Consider the following 22,305-nt stretch of genomic DNA (forward strand, 5'->3'; position numbering starts at 1 on the left):
GGTGTGTGCTCACGAGCAGTCACTACCTGGGCACAAATGCCAGCGTGTGTACTAGCACTTCCCAGGCTCTCCCAGGGGAAAGGTCTATGGCACTGACAGAGTCGAGAAGGAAAAGGATGAACCTTCAGTCCAAAGCAAAACCGTAACAACTCACCAGCTCTTTTAATCCTCTTCCGCTCCTTCAGCTGGTAGGGCTTGTGGTCATGTGACAAGGGGATAGCGTTCCCGTCCTTGTCACACAACACTCCTCGCGAGTCACCCACGTTGGCCACCGTCAGCTCTTTATCCGACAGCAGGGCGATCAGACAAGTCGTACCTGGAAAAAATAGGAATGGGAAGCACGTCAAATTTATGGGAGAGATATATATATATATAAAAAATGACCAACAGGAAAATGTTCTTCCTAGTAGTAATTCCAGAAAGAGGCTGCAGCGGGGGAGTGTGTTCCAGGCTCTGTCAGAGAGCCAGCTTTTCCTCCTTTTTATTGAAAAAAAGGAAAAGGACTTGACATTTTAATGACTTGACCCTTTAAATACACAGAAATGTCATTAGGCACTGGCCACCGTATCCAATGGGCACGGTGTTTGTTGGCTAAGCTGGCAGGAAAACAGTGGAAGAATTGGCTGGTTTTCAGGCGAGAACACTGTAGTCTTCGCTTTCCTCCTGTAAGTGGAGGATCCACCATCAGACAGTTTTCACCTCTGCTGTTAATTTACATCTAATTACTCATTAAAAAAAAGGCACACCCAGAGCTGGGGTGCTCCGGAAGCCGCCCTGGGGGCCAGCAGCGACAATACTCGACCAGCAGCGAAAGCCCCGGCGCTGCCCGTGTGTTTCAGTCAGAGAAAGACGCAGTCCTAACGAAAATGCCTGCAACGGGGCGTTCCAGGGGCATCCTGACCCCTGGGTTTGCTCCTGGAGAGCTCCAGCGGGGTTTAAGTCCATGTTCCGTGGTCCTAAAGGTCAGTTCTCACGGCTGCGCTTGGTGCTGCCCAAACCTGCATTTTGCTGTTCCCATGTCGGCAGTCGAGTATCCCGTGACGGGTATAAATAAAGCAGCCAGGAATAAACAAGTGTTTAGATGCACCGGGATCTGAAGATTTATTTTTAACTTAATGCTGTGTCCTGCAGAGCTCTAAACCAGGGCTGTTTCTCACAAGACCGGCGCACACAGACCTCATTTTTGGAACCGACTGGCACACTGCAGACCTAAACGGCCATAGCTCCCTATTTGGCGCTGAACCCCCTGCCAACCACACGACTTCATGGCTCGTCCATCAGGGTCCCTCCGGGAACTGGGCTAGATGAGCCGCCGGCCCAAGGAATCTCTCCCCTGGAGCCTGAAGGCGAGGGTGACATGGGGGTGCAGAGGCTGACTGAAGGGGTGCCTGGGGAGGAGACCCCCCCACTGCAGAGCACTCAGCAGGGAACAGCAGCACAGCATCACAGAACAGTTTGGGGTGGGAGGGACCTTAAAGCCCACCCAGTCCCACCCCCTGCCATGGGCAGGGACACCTTCCACCAGACCAGGTTGCTCCAAGCCTCCTCCAGCCTGGCCTTGGACAAACCGCTGCAGAACAAAATGGGATTTAGGATTAGCGGACAGCTCATTCTCTACCTAAGCAAAAGCTGGGGATGCTGCAAAGGCACCCAGCTCTGCTGCAACGGGGAGTCACAGCAGCGAGCAGCACCCCCCTCGCCGCAACAGTCTGCGAGAGGGCAGCGGGCTGGTACCGGCTGCAGTGGGTCTGACAGCAAAAGAGCAGCCGCCTTGTCAGTTTGGGTTGAAAACAAAACCTGAGAGGTGTAAAACAGGCAAAAGGGAAAAGCGGGCACACAGAGCCCAAACCAGCTCCAGAAGGATCCCGGCGTGCAGCAGGAGAGAGCCATGCGCCGCAGGCGAGGCTGCAGCCCTCCGCGATCCACCACCCACGCGATGGTTCTTCCAGAGCTCCTGCTCCACCTCCACCTGCCGCAGCCCAACATCTGCACGTTTGTGGCCTCTCTGGTGCGCAGGGACCATGCTGCAGCTCCGCAGGTCACCTTCCCCTTCCCTGACACCGGCCCTGCTGGTATTTTTCCTACAGGCAGCAATAAAAATCATATTTTTCTTAGTGAGGAAAATACAGTCAACCACATCCTAGAGCTGCGGCGTTCAGAAAGCGAAACGCATCGCACATACAGTCATTATTACCACAACCTGTATAGAAATGGTGACTCTGAGCGCAGCCTCTTGGAAGTACAATCCACGGGAATGAAAGCGAACGAGCAACTGAACCAGGAGGCGGTTTCCGAAGGGACTTCGGTTGTTTCACGGCCCCTGACCAACGGCTGATCCGTCACTGTCCCTGACCTCACGCCACCGCCTGCCGCCACAGGAGAAAGGAAACCTTCCTGCCCTTTGTTTTCTCTTCCATCTATTTTTATTCCAGTCGTTTAACCTTGCGGGGCTCTCGTCAGCCGCCTCCGATCTAATGTGACTGCACAAGGGAAAATTCCCAGCAGAAGGGGTCGGAAACGGAGAGCACGTGTTGTATCAGTTCCCCGACGTGGCCGCCCGAATGATGCCCTTTGTGGAGAAAATCACCAGAGAATGTCAAACCTGGCTGCGGAGACAGAGGTTGGTTGGTTGGTTGGTTGTGGTGCCAGGTGAGATCACTGTGCTGCAGTTGAGCATCGGACAAAGCACCATGTAGAAGTCGAGGCTGCACCGGCTCCACCAGTTTTTTGGCAAGGGCTCCGTCACCGGGAGGAAGTCTCCAGAGTGACCGGCCGGACTAAAGGCAGCGTGCAGCCCCGGCATGAGGCAGCTCGCCCCGCAGATCTCGTGCTCTCTGCGCGGCAGCAGAAGCCCTGCAGATGCCTGTCCCCATCTCCGCTGGCGCGTGGCCGGGGATGAGGAGCGCTTGGGCTGCGGATGGCCCAACTCATCCCGCCTCCTTTCACCCTCAGCAGCAGTGCAGTCAGTCTCACCAGGTGCTCACCGCGTGGCTCCTCTTCTCCCTCTTCACCGAGCTTTCCAAGCCGCCCATGCCCCACGGGTTTCAGGCCACTGGCACAGGTAACCCTTTCCCTTCCTCTTCCGCCTCGTCGCTCTCTCCGACCCTGAACTTTCGCCCGTTGCTCCTTCAGGAGAAACCCCCCTCCACCCCGCCCTTATCGCAGGCTTTGACGCGGCAAATCCCCGGCCAAGGCTCTTCCTCCTGCTCAGCTGCCGCCCGCACCGCCTTCCCATGCTCTTCCCGTCCTCCCCCACCTTTTCTGTGGCTCTTTGCAGAGTCTCTTCCTCCGACAAAACTGAGAAACGAGCCTTCCCATTCGTTTGCACGTGCCGAGGATGCTCACGTCGTCTTCATTGCAGCACATTCACTGCCGTCTGCTGCAGCCGGCTTTGGATGGGGTGGCCAGTGCCGTAGACTCTCTCCCAGGAGCTTCCCGAGCGTCGTTTCCCGCTCCAACGTCCTCGCACCTCGAGTCCAGGCGGCGTGCAAAGCACTATCCGGCTCCTTGTGGTGCCACCGGGGCGGAAGGAGCAGCTCGCCTTGCTGCCTCATCTCAGCTGCCAACACGGCCGCTGTGGGCTTCCACCCACCTTCGCTCCGCAGGGAGAAAGAAGGAAACTGGCAGAGCAGTGCCCTCAGAACAGACCATCAGCGCTGCCTCTGGAGAGACCAACGCTGCCCTCAGTGTTCAGCCCAGAAGCGTCAAACCCCAGGGGGCTAAAGGCTCCGTTAACTCGGGCGCAGGCAGGACCTGTGACAGCGCGTCGGCGCTGAACGGAAGTCGGTGCGAGAGGAAAGGAGCGTGAGCTCACCCTGGAAACAAAGCGAAGGGACAAGAAACGACAGAAATGACCCAAATGTCATCAATGTTAATTCTGAGAGAGACTGAGACACGTGCAAAGAGACCAGAAAACAAGGGGGTGACTGGCTGTGCACAAAGTGTAGGATGAGAGGAAACAGCCTCAAGTTGTGCCAGGGGAGGTTTAGGTTGGATATCAGGGGAATTGTTCCCGGAAAGGGCTGTCAGGTGTTGGAATGGGCTGCCCAGGGAGGGGGGAGTCCCCGTCCCGGGGGGGTTTCAGAGCCGTGTGGACGAGGTGCTCAGGGACATGGGTCAGTGCTGGGCTGGGCACTGGGGTAACGGCTGGACTGGGTGGGCTTAAAGGGTTTTTCTAATCGGAAGATTCCATGATTCACAATTCTTTAGGTGGCACAGGCGAAGGACGAGCTGCCTTTGAGATGGTCTGCAGGGGGGGAGGGGGGCTGCTCCACTGGGCTGCTGTGAAGCTGCAGGGAAAAAGATCCCCAGCAACCTTAGAAAGGGAACATCCTGGGTACCTGGACCAGGGTGGACACAGCTGCCGCCGTCTGCGTTTCCTGGGGCGGGAGCTGGGGAAAACTGTGGGAGCAGCACAAGCCTGCGCTGAGCTGCCTTTGAGATGGTCTGCAGGGGGGGAGGGGGGCTGCTCCACTGGGCTGCTGTGAAGCTGCAGGGAAAAAGATCCCCAGCAACCTTAGAAAGGGAACATCCTGGGTACCTGGACCAGGGTGGACACAGCTGCCGCCGTCTGCGTTTCCTGGGGCGGGAGCTGGGGAAAACTGTGGGAGCAGCACAAGCCTGCGCTGATGGTAACAGCGGGTTTGAGGCAGCCGGATCCCTTATCCGGGTACTGAACTGACAAGGGAATAACAGCTCCGGCCAGCCCTGCCTTATCGGGGACTCCAGGTCGGATGGGAGTTAAATCAACCCACAGAACTGCTTCTGGGTGAGGCTGGATCCACCGTCCCGCGCTGAGGGCGTGCGGCAGCACTCCTGGATGCCCGACCGCTGGAGAGCAGGGTCGACCGCAGGCTCCGAGCAGAAACGCACCCAGAGCGACAGCAGGTCAAGAAAGTCCGTACTTACGTGGCTGGACTGACCAGAAAACAAAAAACAGCTCAAAAAAAACCCCTTCCCGTCTTTTTTCAACAGTCCTCAAGCTTGAATTCACACAATAATTAAGCAATAAGCAGTGTTTTCGAGCTTCAGTAACCTCCAAGACGGAGCAGAAATACTCGGAGCAGTGCAAGAAGGGGATAAACAAAAATAGCGATTTATATTTACTCTCCACTAGCAACTCGCACTGCCTGCAGCTTCCTTCTCGTTCCAGACCACGCGCTCCCACTTGCCTTACAGGGACCTTCAATCCTGAACAATAAGCCTCCAGTAGTTTTCAGGGCAGCTACGTGACGTTCTCACCATTAATACAGCCGTCCTCGGTGCCCATCTGCCGCGGCGCTTCCCGCCAGAGCGGCCGCCTGTCTCCCGAATTTCCATTTGACATGCTCTGCACACACCCCGGGGCAACGCAGATGAAACTCGGATTACAGCCCGTGGAACAGGCAAGGCAGAGAAACACACCCTGAGTGTACGAGGGAGGGTAAGGGAGTCTCTTGCTTCCTAGTCACCAGGAGTATGGATACAGAGTGGCACGAGAGCACCGAGATCAGAGAACGCCGCCGCCGCGTGCCCTCCGAGTGACCCACCGATGCGAATCCAAAGCCATAAACATGGATCTTAATTGTGCGCTGCTTCTCCGTAAGATCAGTGATGATAACACCCAGGAGCAGACGCTCACGCTTCCTTCGTGCCAAGGAACCTGTTCTTGGCAGGTTCTCTGCCTGTTCTCGCCCTTACTACAGTGTATTTTCTTCTCAGTGACTTTCCTATTAAAATGTTTTCAGAAGAATGCTTTTCGTGCACAATACGGCCAAACTGGGAGCCGCGAGACCGAGGACAAAGTTCAGCGCTGAAGTCTAGCAACGGTGGGCGCGATGGGCGACGGGTTTTGCAAAGGTGTAGCCGGGGCCGGTTTGGTGCCGCCCCAGCCGTGCTGTTCGTGCTCGTCCGGGTCATGACACAGGCACATGTCACGCAGGTCTCCACGCGGTCTGTCAGGCTCGTGGGCAGAACAGGCTTGGCTGCTGCTCACGAGACCCGCTGAGGCATGTACCCCGCATCCATCAGCCGGTGACAAACCTCCGCCGAGACGGATGGCTGTTTTCCCGAGGCCTGGAATGGACACACACTCTCCCTACGCTGAGTTTGCAGCAAGCCCTGTCTTCAGATGCCAGCTCTGGCTCTTGTTAATACATAACAACGCGAGACAAATCCATGCTCGCATCTCTGCTCAGCAGACAGCGACCACATCAGCTGAATCTACGGGTTTTCACATGAAATCGAACAAAAACTCGAATAAACCTCAACTAGTGGATTTAATTCTCCAGAGCTTAAATACTCTTAAAGTCCTTCTCTAGGCCAAAGACACAACCAGGGATGACGGCAGTCAGGCAGGGATAACGCAGCATCCCTGAAAAAGCCCTTTAGAAGGGCTTCAGGTACCTGGCACAGCAAAGTGCCTGTAAATATCCCCAACTGGTATTTGTACACAGTCACCGGCCACCCCAGATGCTCAAAGATGCTCTGCATCGCAGGAACAGGATTAATGCCCAATAAAGCTTCAGTGGGAAAAAAATATTCTTGCACAAAATTAACCCAGCCTTAGCTAGTCAAGAATGCCACTTTTTAAACTAAGGGATTTAAAGATTATGAGAGGATTTGTACCCATCTGTCACTTTTGGCCTCCTTTCATTTTATAAAGCCTCCTTAGTCAAACTTCGCTAAAAATCTTGTCAACATCGGACTATTTTTAGAGGAACTAATTTTCTTTGGTAGCTCTGATATACTGACTTCCTGAAGGGGAGATTTACAGGAAGAGGTATTAGGATGTCGAGCCCCTCGGAGCCGCACGTTATTACTCCTGCATGCTGCTAGAAAGGGCAAATGAACAGGCAAAATTGTCCCAGAAGCCCAAGCCATTTCAGAGCAGTCCTGGTTTCTTCTGGACAATGGATGGAGCTGAATTCTACCCGCCTTGGAGACATCCCTGGGGCGAGGGGAGTTAGCTGGGAGCGAGCACTCCGCGAAGCCTTGGAAAGCAGCCCTTCTGAGAGGGATGGGAAAGGTCTCCTGGACAGAGAAGGTCTGCTCCCGCGCTGGGGGAGCGCTCCCCGCTACAGGCAGCTCCTCACCCCTTGCAGGTACCTTTCTCCCTACAGACAGGCAGTTTTCAATAAGGAAAACGCTTTCTCTTTCTTCTGGCAGGAGTTGGTCGTCTTTTCCTTTCTAACCAACTTCTATCAATCAAAACGACTGGGGAGATGAAGTGACCAAACCAGGGAAAAAGATTTACATGACTCGTTGGGCTGGTAAATTCTGTGTCAAAAAAGGCATGAACAGAAGCAGCGGAAAGCAACAATTTTCGAAGCTGATCTTTTACGCATCATTCAAACCAGGCCATATGTGATTGAATGAATATCCCGCGCCCCCATTTACACTCCGCTGTCCTTGGAGAACTCGCGTGGCTCCGAGCTCGGCACGCGACGTGTCGTCTGCAGAGGGCACTGCGCGGGGCTGGAGAGCACGCAAGAGCAAAGCAGTTGAAGAGAATCAGCCTTGTATGTAACTGATGAAGTAACAGAGCACTGTAATCACTTGAAGTCATAAAGCTCACAGCCCCGTAAGTACCCAGAACGCAGCCTGCAAATGGCATTTTAAGTTGCTCGAGCGCCTTCGAGATCAAAGTAGCTTAGAGAACGGTATCGCTAGTGAGTGGGAGTCTGAGTAGGAGTCTGAGCAGAGTTGACAAGCAGTTAGAGCATTTTAAGTACGTCAGGGAACTGCAGCGTGAGCACGAAGCAATAGGACAAATAACACCAGGTTCTTAGTGCCTGGTTTGCAGAGCTGGACTAGTGATGAGAAACGTGGGTGACGGTAATTTCAGCTGGGTGCCACCCACCCAACAACAGGTTGACCCACTCGGGCTCGTGTCTGTCACCTCAGCAGGACGGAAAGCCCAGAGATGAGTTTGAGATGTCTGCCTACAACAGCTGGAAGGAAAACATGGAGCCGAGCTCCGCACAGTTCCCCAAGGACACCACGGTGCCAGGAACCGCCAGGGGAGTAACAGAACAAGAAAGTGTCAGCAGGGATTAATAAAAACCTCAAAATGGGGACACGCTAAGTATAAATTCTCCTTTTGTTCGTCAAGGCTGCCCAAGGCTGGATGGTAGGGCTGTGGGTGGAAGGAGATGGAGTGTTGCAGCTCTCAGCCACCAGCGGTTGGTGGAGAAACAGAGTCATAGAATCATAGAATCACAGAATGGTTTGGGTTGGAAGGGACCTTAAAGATCATCTAGTTCCAACCCCCCTGCCATGGGCAGGGACACCTTCCACTAGACCAGGTTGCTCAAAGCCACATCCAGTCTGGCCTTGAAGACATCCAGGGATGGGGCCAAGAAAGGAAGGATGCCGAGGGATGTGCAAGCGGGGGGAGTGCAGGGAGGCAGGCAGGCACACCCCCGGGGGGGGGCCACACGCTCGGTCGGCCATACAGACCTCCCAGTCCGCTCGCTGCCGTGAATCCTAATTGAGCAGTAAAATAACGAGCTGTTCCTTTCGTTTAGTTCTTTCCGAAGTTGCTTAGTTAATTTCAATTAATCTAAACACCGAGAAACTTGGTTTCGGGGAGTAGGGAGATCGCAGATACTGGTGGCCGTTTTGGAAGATCAGTGAAAAACATGAAGAGCATCTCTTTTTACTCTGTAACTGTAAAGAAGAGCACGCATCACAGAATGGTTTGGGTTGGAAAAGCCCTCTAAGCCCACCCAGCCCAACCATTACCCCAGCACTGCCCAGCCCAGCACTGACCCATGTCCCTGAGCACCTCGTCCACACGGCTCTGAAACCCCCCCGGGATGGGGACTCCCCCCTCCCTGGGCAGCCCCTTCCAATGCCTGACAGCCCTTTCCGGGAAGGAATTTCCCTGATATCCAACCTAAACTTCCCCTGGCACAACTTGAGGCCGTTTCCTCTTGTCCCATCACTTGTCCCTTGGGAGAAAAGACCGACCCCCCTGTCTCTGCACCCCCCTTCCAGGGAGTTGTAGGGAGCGATAAGGTCTCCCTGAGCCTCCTCCTCTCCAGGACAACTCTGGGAAGGCTCTAAAGGCTGGAACACATTTCTAACTACTTTAAACCAAAATGATGGTAAAAAGTATTAGCTTTGAAATTAACTATGAAAACCTCCAAATTATTAAGAGGTAAACATCAACGCTGAAAAGCCCTGTAACTGCACTGTTCAAATGCCTCCAGCACTCTGCGAATCATCTTGTTTGGGCTATCCACAGGTATCACGTCACATCTGAAAACCAGATTCTGCGACCAGCCAGTACACTGAGCCAAGTGAGCCCCCGGAATAAGCCAGCAGTGAAGGAGAACCAGCAGAGTCCAGGTCAAGCCACTCGCAGAGTCAATCAAGGCAGGGCCAGATCCATCAACACCAGCGCATCACAGAGGACAAAGCGCCATCAGAAAAATAACTGTCCTTCCAGCTTGTTTGGATTCAATCACCAAAGTGGAAAATCTCAGCTTTATTTTATGAGACAGAACTGTTTCTCTGAGTCACCTCACAGCTTTGAGGACAAAGTTCAGTTTGCCACCACAAGTGCCAGTATCTGGGAGAAAGATTGAAACTGAGCAAGTTGGTTTTTTCCCCAGTAAAAGGTAACGTAGAAAGCAACACGAATGTACCTGCTTCATCATAGGACACGGTCAGTTTTTCCAGCATTTCTCGATCGATTGATAAAATCTGCTGCTCCAGGATGGTTTGGTAAGACAGCACACTGTTCTCCTTGTCCTTCTCATAGTCTTGGAGGTGTTGTTTTAGGACTTCGGGCAGGCGGGACTTCACATATTCTGCTGCCGACTGTGCAGAAGAGAGGCAAAGGTTTAATGAATACCTTCTCTTTGGAAAAGCTTTACACACAACCATAGCAAATTACTGTTCTTTTAAATTTAAAGCATCCTGAAATGTAATTTCTCACCATAAAAACCTCTTAACTCTACTAACTCCATGGTGCAAAATCCACAGGTCATTTCTCTGCCAAAAACGACCCCTGCCTGCCCAAAATTTCTAGGGAGTTGGGGATTTAGCAGACCAAATACTGAGGCGTAATGTGCTCTTCACCGGGGAGCGCAGAAGGAGTTACCGTGCTGGACACATGCCAAAACAGCTCAACTTCGTCACCGTTAACATGTTTTGCGACTGCAGCTCTGAACTCAAACGTCTTTGTTGTAGACGTTCACGTACAGAGCGGGGTCACCTCCCCTGTCAGGGAACACAGCCAGGCTCGGCCACGGAGAGCGAAGCGGCTCTTCAACAGCACTGCAAATGACATCCACGCGCACATCCACACCAGAAAACCCTTTTCGGCTTCTCTCGGTGGCTGCTGAAGGCCGTAAGGAAAGCGAAGCTAACACAAGGTGGCATGGTTGTACTGATGCTGAGGAGCCCGGTGTAACTACTCCGGTGTCGGTCCCACTCCGGGGCTTGGGCTCAGACGCCCCGGTGGGATCCCAACGCAACCCAGCTTTCCGATTTGTAGGCGTGAGCATCCCTCTCCTGAGAGTACCACGTTCCCACGAGAAGAGGGAATATTAAGTCCCTCTTTCTGGCATTCTGGGGATTTTTTGCCTTCTGTCTCAGAGCAGAACTGGAAAAGGAGGATGGAGCAAAGGCCGCTCCAGCCTTCCCGCCAACCTCCAGACGAAAGAGGAAACGAAATGATAACAAGGTTGTATCACGTCAGGCCTGGAAAGTTACTTCTACTCTGCAACAGGCTCTCCCTGGGTTTGTATTTGGTTTTCCCAAGTCAATTCCCTATTACACCACAACCTTCACACATCACGGAAGTTGTGCTTTTCTGCACGCGAAGCCACGTGGGACAGCGACATGAGGAAGACGAAGCGCAGGCTCCCCGAGCGCAGCACATTTAACGTGACATTGTGACAGTGCTTTTCGTCCAAGGGAAGGCCAACAGATACACTGCATACTCATCATTTTAGGGCAAGCTCAGACATTTGTGTTTGCTGTTTCCTTTGAGAGGAGGTTTTACTCTGTGCTCTCCCCAACACCGCAGTTCTAAAGAGCAGAAAAGAAAAGCAGAATTTATACGTACTCGTGTTTGAAATAGGCCTTGTGCCAGCCGAGGGAACACTTGCATCCTGCTGGCTGTAAACACCTAAGGAAAGCCCATCCTGTCCCAAGGATCCTGCAGCCTGAGTCAAGAAGCAGAGGGTACAAGCGGATGGGAAGACCACCAGGACCATCGGCCGTGGCCGGTGTGACGGGCAGCCCAGCCCCCAGGTTCTTCCATCGGGATGGAGGCCGAGGGTGACACCGATCTAGGTGGTGGGGGTCTTGCCCCTGCGAGAAGCAAAGCCCAACACTCTTGCTTAGCCCTCTGTCACATTCTGTCCAGGTGCCATTAAAGATCTAAACTGTAAAGCAACGACAAAACCGATACAAGCTCCTCTTCTGGCACGGGAGGTGACCAGGCACATCACAGGAATTACATCCCCAGCGGCACTGCAGCCGTGAGGCTGACAGGACTGCACTCTGTTCACCACTAAAGCAGTTTTAGCTTGGTTTTAAAAAGCCGGAATGTTAAAGAAGTGTGAGGGTGTGAGTGCATGTTTACGCATGTGCTTGGTGTTAAAGAAACCAAGAAGCTACTGGGTGAATAAAAATGAAACCAAGGTTTAAAAAGGCAGACTTCCACTATTTCCAAGCTCTGCCATCCCAGCCCAGGCCTCCTTGCACAGACCAGCCCGCAACTTCCGAGTAGGTCAGAAACTCCCTGCGCATCCCTTATGGAGGCTGGTGCAGACTGCAGCCCAGAACCCAGATGGCCGTTTGCCGGGTCCAGGCTAATTCCCAGAAATCTGTTTGACTTGCTGGTAATGCCGCCCGCGGCCACCCTGCCGGCACAGTATCCCACCACGCCACGCCGGCAGCTTGGCCGCTCCTCGGCAGCCGGCCCTGGGTCCCCCCACCACGTAACCTGTTTTCATCAAGACATGTAGTTGTGTCACAGGCAGAGGTTGGGGGGAAAAACCCATTTCATTACTCTGAGCCTTCAAAATAGCTTTATCCTCTTTTTCTCCCTACAGTCCCTCTTATTCCTGGAGGAAGGAGTTACAGACGTGGCTGCTGCTGGAAAACCCCTGACCTCAGCCATCAGAGGTACAACTAATTGTACATCAGCTGGTCAGTCTTCCCCATCACCAGCCCTAGGGGAAAGCAACGTGGAGCCGCGGCACTGCAGCAGGGAGAGACGCAAGGAAACGGTGGCCACCCATCACTGCTTCACAACAACGGCGTCACAGAACACACGTTAGTAGTACCTGAATTGACTTGGGGTGTTTCATCCTATCATGGACAACTTTAACTTTAAAAAAAACCCTACCTGTGATGAAATATGCCTGCAGAGCTTATTCACAAAAACCCACGTTTTTCTCTATTGACTAAAAAACCAGCCCTACATAAAAAATCACGTCAGAAAATACTCAACAGTGTGGTAACCGGAGCCTCAAACGCAGCCAGCACCCCTCTGTAACTACCAAATCTTCCCACAGCTTTTAACTGATGAGAAACACATATCCAAAGTACATTTTCTTTCCATAAATTATGCTAACTGCCTGCTAAAATTTGCTCTGCTTTGCTGAAGTGTCTCTCTCCTTCTGGCAGCTCCTTTGTATGCAGAGAAGTAAAGGTCTAAAACGGTTAATTAAAGACTTTTTTATGAAGCTACTTCAAAAGTCAAGTGACAGAGAGTCTCCTTTGAGTCACGGTGGGGATTTTGGCAAGGGTTTCAACACACAGGAGAGAATTTGGCGTGTGGAAGGTCCCCACACACATCGAGGACAGCTGCATCCCTGCTAATTCCGATCCTGTTCTGCAGGCTGCTGCCGTGCATCCCACAGCCATGTAAAATTCAGGTTTTCCCCAAAGCAAAGGCCGGGACCGTGTGTATTTCTGGCCCTGGGAACAGTCAAGCAGCTCTCATTAAACTGTGTTATCGGCTGATAAGCACCAGTCGGCGGGGCTGGGTAGGAGGAGCAGGACAGCAGTTCACCGGAGCCAGCTCCCGAATTCCATGGCTCTCCACACACATGCTTGTGCATGGAGAAGACACGCACCCGTTGGCACGCGTGTGAACAGCAAGGAGTGACCCCAGTACTCTGCCAAAATGCACTGATTAGACGGCAAGTGTGAAAGCAGCTCCACGACCCGGTGAAAAACGAGCACTGCAAGACGGGCCATGCCAAGATCAGCACACGGGCACAACCGGCAGCCGAAGGATCAGGTCAGCTGGAATGGCCATGAGTTATAAACTGATCTCCAATTTAAAATGAGAAAGGTGGAGACTTTACTGCCTCAGACTCACACTGAATGCCACGATCTACAGGAAAACCACAAATTTACGATCCTAATATTCTTGAGACAGTGGGGTACCACAAATGCACATGGATGTAAACCCTGTGGAAGACAGCGTTGGCCATGATAATCTCATGGGAAGGAAACGGGATGAAGACTAAAGTGGGATGGATCTGCAGACCCTAGTAGACATCTCTAAGATTTGTGGGGAATATGCAAAAGGAGGTGGAAGAAAATTAGCACAGTATCAAAACTAGAATATAACTGGGCGATAAGAGAGGCTTGGTAAATAATTCACAAGACCAGATTGGTAATACAGATGATGTAACTTACTGAGAAAGGAAGGTACGGAAATAAAGAAATGCCCTGCACATCAAGAAAGCAGTTGCTCTTCTAAATCCAGCCTGCCAAAGGAGACAGACCTGCTGAAAGTCGGCAAAGAGAGGCCAAGGGCACTGCCATAGCACAGCTCCACCAGATGCCAAACGACAAGGAAAGTGGGTGGGTTGGGGTGACCTAACCAGGAACGGGAGTAGTCAACCACGGCACAAGCTGCGATGAAGTACTGCAAGTACCCAGGTACGTGATAGGGAATGTGTGTGTCCAGCGTCCTGGGAGCGCGTTGCTGACAGCAGCAAAGAGCACGGTTTGGGATCCTCCAGCACGGAGACGTCCCCTAGGATAAGGAAGGCAGTAGGTGACTTGCGTGAAGGTGACAATTAAACACCAGTTCACGATTCTTCAGGAGGAAAACGGGAAAACCACACAGAGGACTTTAAGGGAGGGACACTTGAAGATCTCTGAGGCTTGACAGTACAGAAGGACCAACAGCCAAAGGAGAAAAGAAGGTATGGGGAGCAAACACTTCCTTAGAGAAACAATGCAAGTGAAAATTATCCCCATGCAGAGAAAACTTGGGAATTAACCTGGCTGAGTCATAAGCTGCTCCGTGATCTCACACTCAAGAAGGACACATATACAGCCAGAATACCACATGAGTATAAAGGAATAACGAACACTAAGAAACAGATGGAGGTTGATGTAAAACATTACTTGGAGCTAGAAAAGGTAGCAAGAAAAGGTTCTACAAGTCCAGCTGTAAGAAAAACACAACAGGCAAAATGTTGCTCTACTGCTCAGCAGAGCAGAAAAGCTTCTGACAGACAAAGCCATAAAAACTGCAGTATTTAATGTCCTTTTTTTTGCTACAGTACGCACTACCTTGGTGCACTCAGTGGCAGCTAATGTCAGAGGCAAATAACCCAAATCTTCAGAGATAAGAGGGAAAGAACACGTTGGAAAGTGCTTATAGAGATCAGATATTTTCCAGCTGGCTGGGCCAGCTGAAATTCATGCACATACACACAGGTAAGGGGCTGAAACAATCTCTCTAACAACCTCTGTCTGAAAACTCACAGAGGGTGGGGAGAAGCTAGTTGGAAAGGGCAAATGTCGGGGTGGCTTTTAAAATAGTATAAAGGGAGAGAAACAAAATTACAGACTAGTCAGTTTAACTTTGATGCCTAAAAAATGGGATAAAAGGTCACATGATTTCTACGCACAGGAAAGCACCGAGATTTGTAAGGCGCAGCCGGCAACGCGGTTCTCTCTGGGCGTAAGGAGACCTGCTGACTCTGGTCCCACCAGCCGAGAATCCTCCAGGATGAAGATGCATCACCAGAGTCCCCTCACCGGCCGCGTGTTTGGTGCTCCCGGGAAGCAGAGGCAGGGCGTGGAAGCCTGTCGTTGCCACTGTCCGACCTTCCTTCCCTGCCAGCCCAGCTCCCAGGAAAGATTTCAACTAGAGGTGCTACTGGAAACAAGTAATGATCCCTCTCGGAATTTCACATTCCACATTTCAGACTAGTGCTCCTTAGCAAAAATACTTTTATACACACGTTTCTGGACTCTAATCTTTAAAAAAGAAAACGGAACCACACGATTCATTATTCTTAGAACAGTGTACTGCTTAGGCATCTCCCAGGAGGATGGTAAAAACCACGGCATAATGAGGCTGTGGATAAGAGATGTGTTCCAGAGAGTCCGTTAGTGATTTTCTGTAGGAATGCTATAAAGCTCTCCCGTTATTTCAAAAAAGCACAGTACAAAAAAAACCCCAAAACTTCCATATATATATAAAACCTCAGACTGCCAGGATAAACAGCCCTCAAGTCAAACCCGAGACCTGAACGTCAATCTCCCCCTGACCCACCTCACTCTGGCAGGGAGACGTCCCTGCTTCCAGGGCGAACCAGGACAGCTTCACGGGCACATTCCCCTGCCCAGCCACACCGCTTTCAGACGCGGTGCAGCGTGCCCAGTACCTCTTGACTTTGCACTGTATTCACAGCCCTAAAACTTCAGGAGCTGCTTCTCAGCATCCTGGTGCTCTGTCGGGTGTTCACCATAGGAAGGAAACGGTTACAGAATATTCTCTGGGTTCCTGCCTCCCTGAGAGCTGAACTTCCTGCAGACAAACCGCCTTCCCAACCTACTCAGGCTGCAGGAAATGCTGGTGTTGACTGAAGTAGGTACAAGTCTGCCTCCAGGCCCACGTGTGCCCCTTGAACTGGTTTCAGAGAAATCCAGGTCCATCAGCCCCGACGCGCAGGGCTCACGCCCGGCGTTTAGGATCGGACGCCTCTCCCTCATCCGCATGAGCCACGAACAGCTCCGCTGAAGTCAGCGGGGTTTGGCTGAGGCAAACCTCTTGGAATAAGGACGTGAGGGTATGAATAGTTATTCTAAAGGAAAGCCTAACATACTCCCAGGAGGATAATACAAGATCCACAGTGGCACCAGGACAAACGCTTTGCCCTCGAAAACAAGGGACTATCTAAAGAACAAACATGCCAGCAGAAACCCGCTAGCAGAGTTTTCCTCTAATACAAACTTTGGGTACACTAAGCCTACTATTTCTATTTTCTTATTTCTCCAAAATAAATATCCAACTAAACAATTTACTGTGGATCAACACGTGTCCTGGGAAAGCCAAACTCACCATTTAAAACAAGGTTTTATTAGCAAAACCATGGTATCTGCCACGTCTGGGGAACACAGGAATTCTCTCCTAGGACTTTCAGTAAGACTCAACACCAAAACCATGACTTCATTCCATAATCCACGCGCAAATTATTTCTGTAGCAGGGAACATATCAGCCTCACAAACATCATCAGTTCATCAGGAGGTCGCTCGTCATGAGAAAAGGAACCTGATTCCAAGGAGACGTACAACGGTCAAATTAGTATTCGCACTGGCTTGTCAGAGAGAGATTAAATCCATAATTACAGTAATCCACAGCTGCTTCAGCTGCAGACAGTAATGACTTGCCCGCTGAGAACTGGTGTCCATGACATGGAAAGAAAAGCCCATCTGTTGTGGAGCTTCGCTCTGACTTCCAGCTTCGAGCACGCGGAGCTTGATCCTCCTTGACACAGGCTAGGCGCGGATTTTTGGCCATAAGCAGTCCAAATAACCGTATTGCCAATCAGAAAGGACAGAAACAAAGCACTATCGTGATTTATGGCTTTAAATTACGCATTCCAGTTTCTTCCCTAGGACAGCACTTGTCACTCACTTTTAAAGGGACTTACTGCAATGTCCTAGGATGGGAAGCAAGTCAGTCAACACAACCTGGAATGTAAAAATGCCGTGTTCTGTTCCCCCTCCCTCTCCCCCCGCATCGTCACACAGGAGTGGGTGACATGGCAGTGAGCAGCCACGGCACTCGTTAATCCAGGACACGGATGGCACGAGGGGAGAATAAAAGCAAAACAATCACTTTCCCATCTGCCAGTGAGGGAGTGGATAGTGAAACCCTTGTGCAAGTCTTGTTTTTAATAACGAATTGTAATTAATTAATTGAACAAAAACGTGCTGCCCGTGACACAGCCGAGCAGTCGCTCACTGTACAGAGGAGGAAGGAAACAAAGCCGAGACTGATCTATCGGAGATTTCACTGCAACTGCCAGAGCCACACGGCGCGCTCCGGAATCCGGGCGCCTAATTAAAAGATTAATGTTATCAAGGCAAGGAAGGGGGAGCTTTATGATTATCTTGTCTGGCATCTTGAATCAGGACCAGAGGACTTCCCTGCCTCGTTCTTAGACTGAATAAGTCATTTTCAAAAATATGCGTCTGTTTTGGAGACAGAGGATCTTCCACAGCCCTTGGAAGTTAATTATCCAAGGATAAACTCACACACCACAGCAAATGTTCACATTATTCCCAGTCTGAATCTGCTATTAGCTATGACTTTCAGCCACTGAAAGAAGGAAAATGTCTGCTCACCTACATTCCCCTTTCTCATGTAAATACATGCAAATGGATCACATCACCCCATTACCTTCTCATTGATAAACTCAGTGGATGGAGCTCGCTGAATGGCACATGATTGCCTGTCACACTGTGGCACAGCTTTCTCATCTCTTCAAGCATTCATCTGGGTCTCCTTTGGACACCCCTATTTTCCAACCTTGCTCTTCAGGGGTAACCGCCACCCCGAGGAAGCCTTCCTCACGAAAAACTCCCTTTCATTAACAGTTCACACTCTGCTCGTTGGCTCGCCGTTGCCTTGAGATCTCGCGTAGTGTTCGTGTAGCCCCGAAATCCTCTTTTACGATGTATGCTGTGCAATGTGGATGACCTCCAGGGGCAACCTCAGCCCTTCCAGGACTCTAAAAATATTTCCAAGGAATTCACTGGGACGGCTACTCCACCCGGAATAGGGGTAACTGCCACCCCGAGGAAGCCTTCCTCACAAAAAAAACCCTTTTATTAACAGTTCACACTCTGCTCATTGGCTCGCCGTCCTTGAGATCTCGTGTAGTGTTCGTGTAGCCCCGAAATCCTCTTTTACGATGTATGCTGTGCAATGTGGATGACCTCCAGGGGCAACCTCAGCCCTTCCAGGACTCTAAAAATATTTCCAAGGAATTCACTGGGACGGCTACTCCACCCGGAATATTTATTCTGGTTGCTTAGACAACTGCAGATATGCACCCAAAAAATGTTTAGCAAGTATGTTAAGAATAATGAGAATAAGAGGAGTTATTGCCCTAATAAAAGGAAATGCATTAGCACTTAAATTGCATGTGCACAGACACAAACTCTGCATCTTAATTGTGCTCGGAAACCAATTATTATTTGTGCCTTTTTTAGGAGACGTGTCACAATTAGTGGGTAAATTAAACTGAAAATTAACCCAGTCAAAGCACTTATTTCATAACACTCCTCTTAGTTTTAACAAAGAAGAAGCTGAGGCTTCCTGTAAAGGTGATGCATCTCATAAATCCTGGAAAACACGAGCACGGACACAGAAGACAAACAATAATTATGACTTCCAAGTCCACGTGGCCATATCTAAAGGACATTAATATTGGCGTATGAGACTAATATCTCTATGTGCCAAAAGGCACGATTTAGCTAATGGAACAAAGGAAAACATGTTTGAATGAATTACTTACAAAAAATAGGTATGTCAAGATTTAACCCAATTTTTATGCTAATTGGTTGTAACTATTCACATAGATGAGCCGAGTATTGAATTAGGAAATATTAAAAAAGGTTTTAAAATGCATGAACATACTTGTCCATTACCAGTTAACAGTGCAGATAAATCTGGGTCCCAAACCACAAGTGATGGTGGTGCGTGAGGACTGAACCTAAATGCCTGTACAGCCGTCCCGGCAGGGGCTGGGCGCGCTGCGGAGCTGCCGGAAGAATTTCACCCCACCAGGAAGAACCGAGACGTTGCCTTGTATTACTATAATCAAATCTGAGCAATGGGGGATCGTTCTTTTTTAACGCTGGCATAAAAAAACAGAAGCAAGAGAAGTAACACTGAAACTAAAGGCTGAAATGTCATCAACCCAGCTCAGGTGACCGAGTACTGACCTGCCCGTTTTGCAAGCTCAGAGTCAGGCTTTTGTTGATATAGAAAAATACCACATTTTGTATTTTACTGCACTCATCAAATTCAACACAGAAGCCATGTGTGTGTGTGTGTGCAAATCAGTTTTGCAAAACGGCCGCAACTCTGTGCAACCCCTGAGAAAACGATGCTTAAAACGTGGCGGGCGTAACCTTGCATCGACGCAGATCCCGAAATGAAAACTTCATCCACACTTAAAGTGCCTTAAAACCACTCCAGGGGATTTCTACTGGTGTTTCTGTGCAGATGCTTTCCCAAACAGAAGTGAGATACAAGGTGGTTTATGAAGGGTCGGTTTTACCAGAATCCTTTCATTCTGCTACTTCAGTTGAGGCAAAAATGTATTTATAGCTTATTAGAGTCAATTAAATAGCAAGAAGCTTTCTTCTTTCTTTGCTGCCATTCTCTCCCCCCAAGCAAAGAGTGAGTGAGTATAGTGGAATATTTTAGTCTAAATGGTCTCTCCTGATTTACAGACATCACTTTCTGCCAAGCAGAAATCATCACAAGAACTAGAAAGATTTGGTCTGGGCTGAAACACTCTCAAGAATTTGTTTGTTATGGAGGAGACCACAAGACAACTCCTGTTTTCACCTGCTTAGAATTTTACCAAAATTCAACCATCTGGTCAGAAACTTTATTCTGGTTCAGATTCTTAGTCTGAAAAAAAAAAAGTAGTCCAAAGAATTTATCTAGAGAATGAAGTTAAGGACCAAGAAATTGCTTTTCCGATTCTAAGTCACCCTTTTGGCAAATGCTTCCTTAAACGGACAGGAATTTTCAAATAACTGCAGGGTGTTGACTTATAAAGTACCATTATTTTGCCTTCAACAGTCACAAATCACCCGGCCGTCACCACCCTGGAGACCCAGCACACCCCTAACACGGCAGCAGCAGGCAGCACGTTATCTACTCCGGCTCCAGAGCAGGAGCTTTGACCAGACGTTGTTCCCAACAACCAAGGCATGTCCTGAGAAGGCTTTTACCAAATGGGGTACGTCTAAGGCAACAATGCTTAAGCTTTCATTTAGACCCCTATTTCTCTGATGAGTGACCTTATAAAAACTCTGTATTAAGAACTCACACAAATAATTAGCCCCATGTTACATCCAATGCTGTGATGAGGAGATCAGAATCCAGATCAACCACTCCAGCGTGAGAAGTACGTGAAGCTGCGGAGCCCCGGGGTTAATCCAAGAGGTTCTGCTCTGCCGCTGGCTCCGAGAGCGGGAGGGATTAATGAAGGGATGACACAACTGCGATTTGTTCCAGCCATATTTACCGCGTCCCCCGCCGTCTCTTCAAAAGCTGGAACAAACTCCGCACACAAACAGTTAACGGGGAGAACGTGGCTGTTTAGTCCTTAAAACAATACACCGCAGGGGCCGGATGACATTTTCCTTCAGTGACTCTATGGAAATTAAAATATGTGAAGATAACGACTTTGAGATTCAATGAGCTCTCTTTAAATGCAATTACGGTTCTTTTGCTGAGGTCCTCTCCTTCGCGGTATTGACGGTAAATAATGAGCTGGGAGCTAGGGAGGAAAGCGCCTGCCTTCATAGTTTATGTGGAACTAAAGCAGCACCGTTCAGGAATAAAGGGAACTTCTGTCTCCTCTCTGGGTGTGCTACTGTAGCCCAGTTCCCCAGGAAAAGAGATTTCTCCTGCCCGTCAGACTTTGAGATCACGTGGGTGGTAAGCAGCTAAAACACAAGATTCTGGTACGACAGGGTGTTTAAAAAGGCTGCTGGAATCCTAAGATGTAGAAACAGAGGAATAATGATGATTGATCGTAGTAAAGTTATTATGGAATTGTTAATGGAAAACAGTGCCTAGTTCTTACACCTGGAAGTTGAGAATGAAGACAACATCTGAGGGTTCAAGAAAACAACAAAAAGGAAAAACAATTCAAAAAACCCCAAAGGTTACAGCAGGAGAAGCAAGGACCTGTCTCAGTTTACCCAAGCTAAGGTCAAGTGGAAAAACTGGAGATGCGTCTCCCACACAGGGGTCTCTGTTTAGGCAGAAGGAAGATGTCACCCAAAAACTCTCATGGAGAACGGGGTTACTCTGAAATCTCTACTCTAACCACTGCTGAGAAGGAAACTTCCCCTGCAGCGAGCAACGCACATGAACAGGTCCAACGGGTAAGGATGCAGGGGAGGCTCTGAAGCACCAAGAGATGCTTTAGCGACTCCGGTGCTAGGAGTTACACAATGCAGCCATCGAGGGCATGAAGAGGTACTGTGTCCACAGAAAGAATGCCAGACCTTCTGCAAGCCCGCACGTCTCCAGGATCAGAGCACAGAAAGAGCCAGGCTAGGTATTCTGCCAAGAGCGCACAGATGTTGTCTGTCTGGACAGAGAGATGGGATCCCAGCTCCTCTTCCTAAAAAGAGGAGGGATAAGAGAAAGTTTTGATACATCAGTAACTGAAGGAGAAAAAGAATGGCCCTAGCAGCATCTCACCCCACTCAACTCAGTTCACCCTGCTCCAGAAAGCGTCTTTACCTTGGGATTTGGAACTATGGTCTCCCAAGCTGAAGGACTTACAAACCAGGATTAGATAAAACACCTTTTCAGTAAGGAAACATAAACCTTCCTGAGTGGACAGAATTGATGACAGAGAGTAATTATATAAACCACTTAATTAAATGGCACAGCCTGAAAGACAGGGACTTCATTAAATAGAAAAGAAGCCAATTCGAATCCATAAATAGTTTCCAAAGCCTGTTCGTTTTCCAGTGCCATTTCACTCCATAAACACTGAGAGCAGTACCCTTGAGAGAAGGAGAGGCATAAATCAGGCCTCCAGTTAGGATAAACACCAATGCCTGGATGTTATTATTTCTCCCCTCTAGAAACGTACACGGTTGAAGACGAAATACTTTCTCTTCCCTGTGTGATCAGCACATCCTTGCTGACTGAGCCCAGATGCCTGGGGGCACACGGGGAGCAGCCAAGGCTCCCGGCAGACGCGTGCCCGGAGCCCTCCTGCGAAGCGTACGGAGCGAGGCACGACGGCTCGTCTGGGGCGGCGGGCGGAAGG

The 22,305-nt window shown here is 50.1% G+C and overlaps 1 protein-coding gene across 1 annotated transcript in view; it reads right to left on the bottom strand.

Moving 5' to 3' along the window:
* PPM1L (protein phosphatase, Mg2+/Mn2+ dependent, 1L) overlaps window positions 1–9,807 on the bottom strand; it is a gene marked incomplete at its 5' end in the record, with an annotated part of 13,691 nt that extends 3,884 nt beyond the window's left edge. The window contains 2 exons of the mRNA XM_010157377.1: window positions 155–316; window positions 9,633–9,807. Coding sequence (XP_010155679.1) covers window positions 155–316; window positions 9,633–9,807 — 337 coding nt within the window. The remainder of the gene's footprint in view (window positions 1–154; window positions 317–9,632) is intronic.
* Between the last annotated feature and the right edge of the window lie 12,498 nt (window positions 9,808–22,305).

Source organism: Eurypyga helias, unplaced genomic scaffold (assembly GCF_000690775.1).
Source record: "Eurypyga helias isolate BGI_N326 unplaced genomic scaffold, ASM69077v1 scaffold1328, whole genome shotgun sequence".
NCBI lineage: Eukaryota > Metazoa > Chordata > Aves > Eurypygiformes > Eurypygidae > Eurypyga > Eurypyga helias.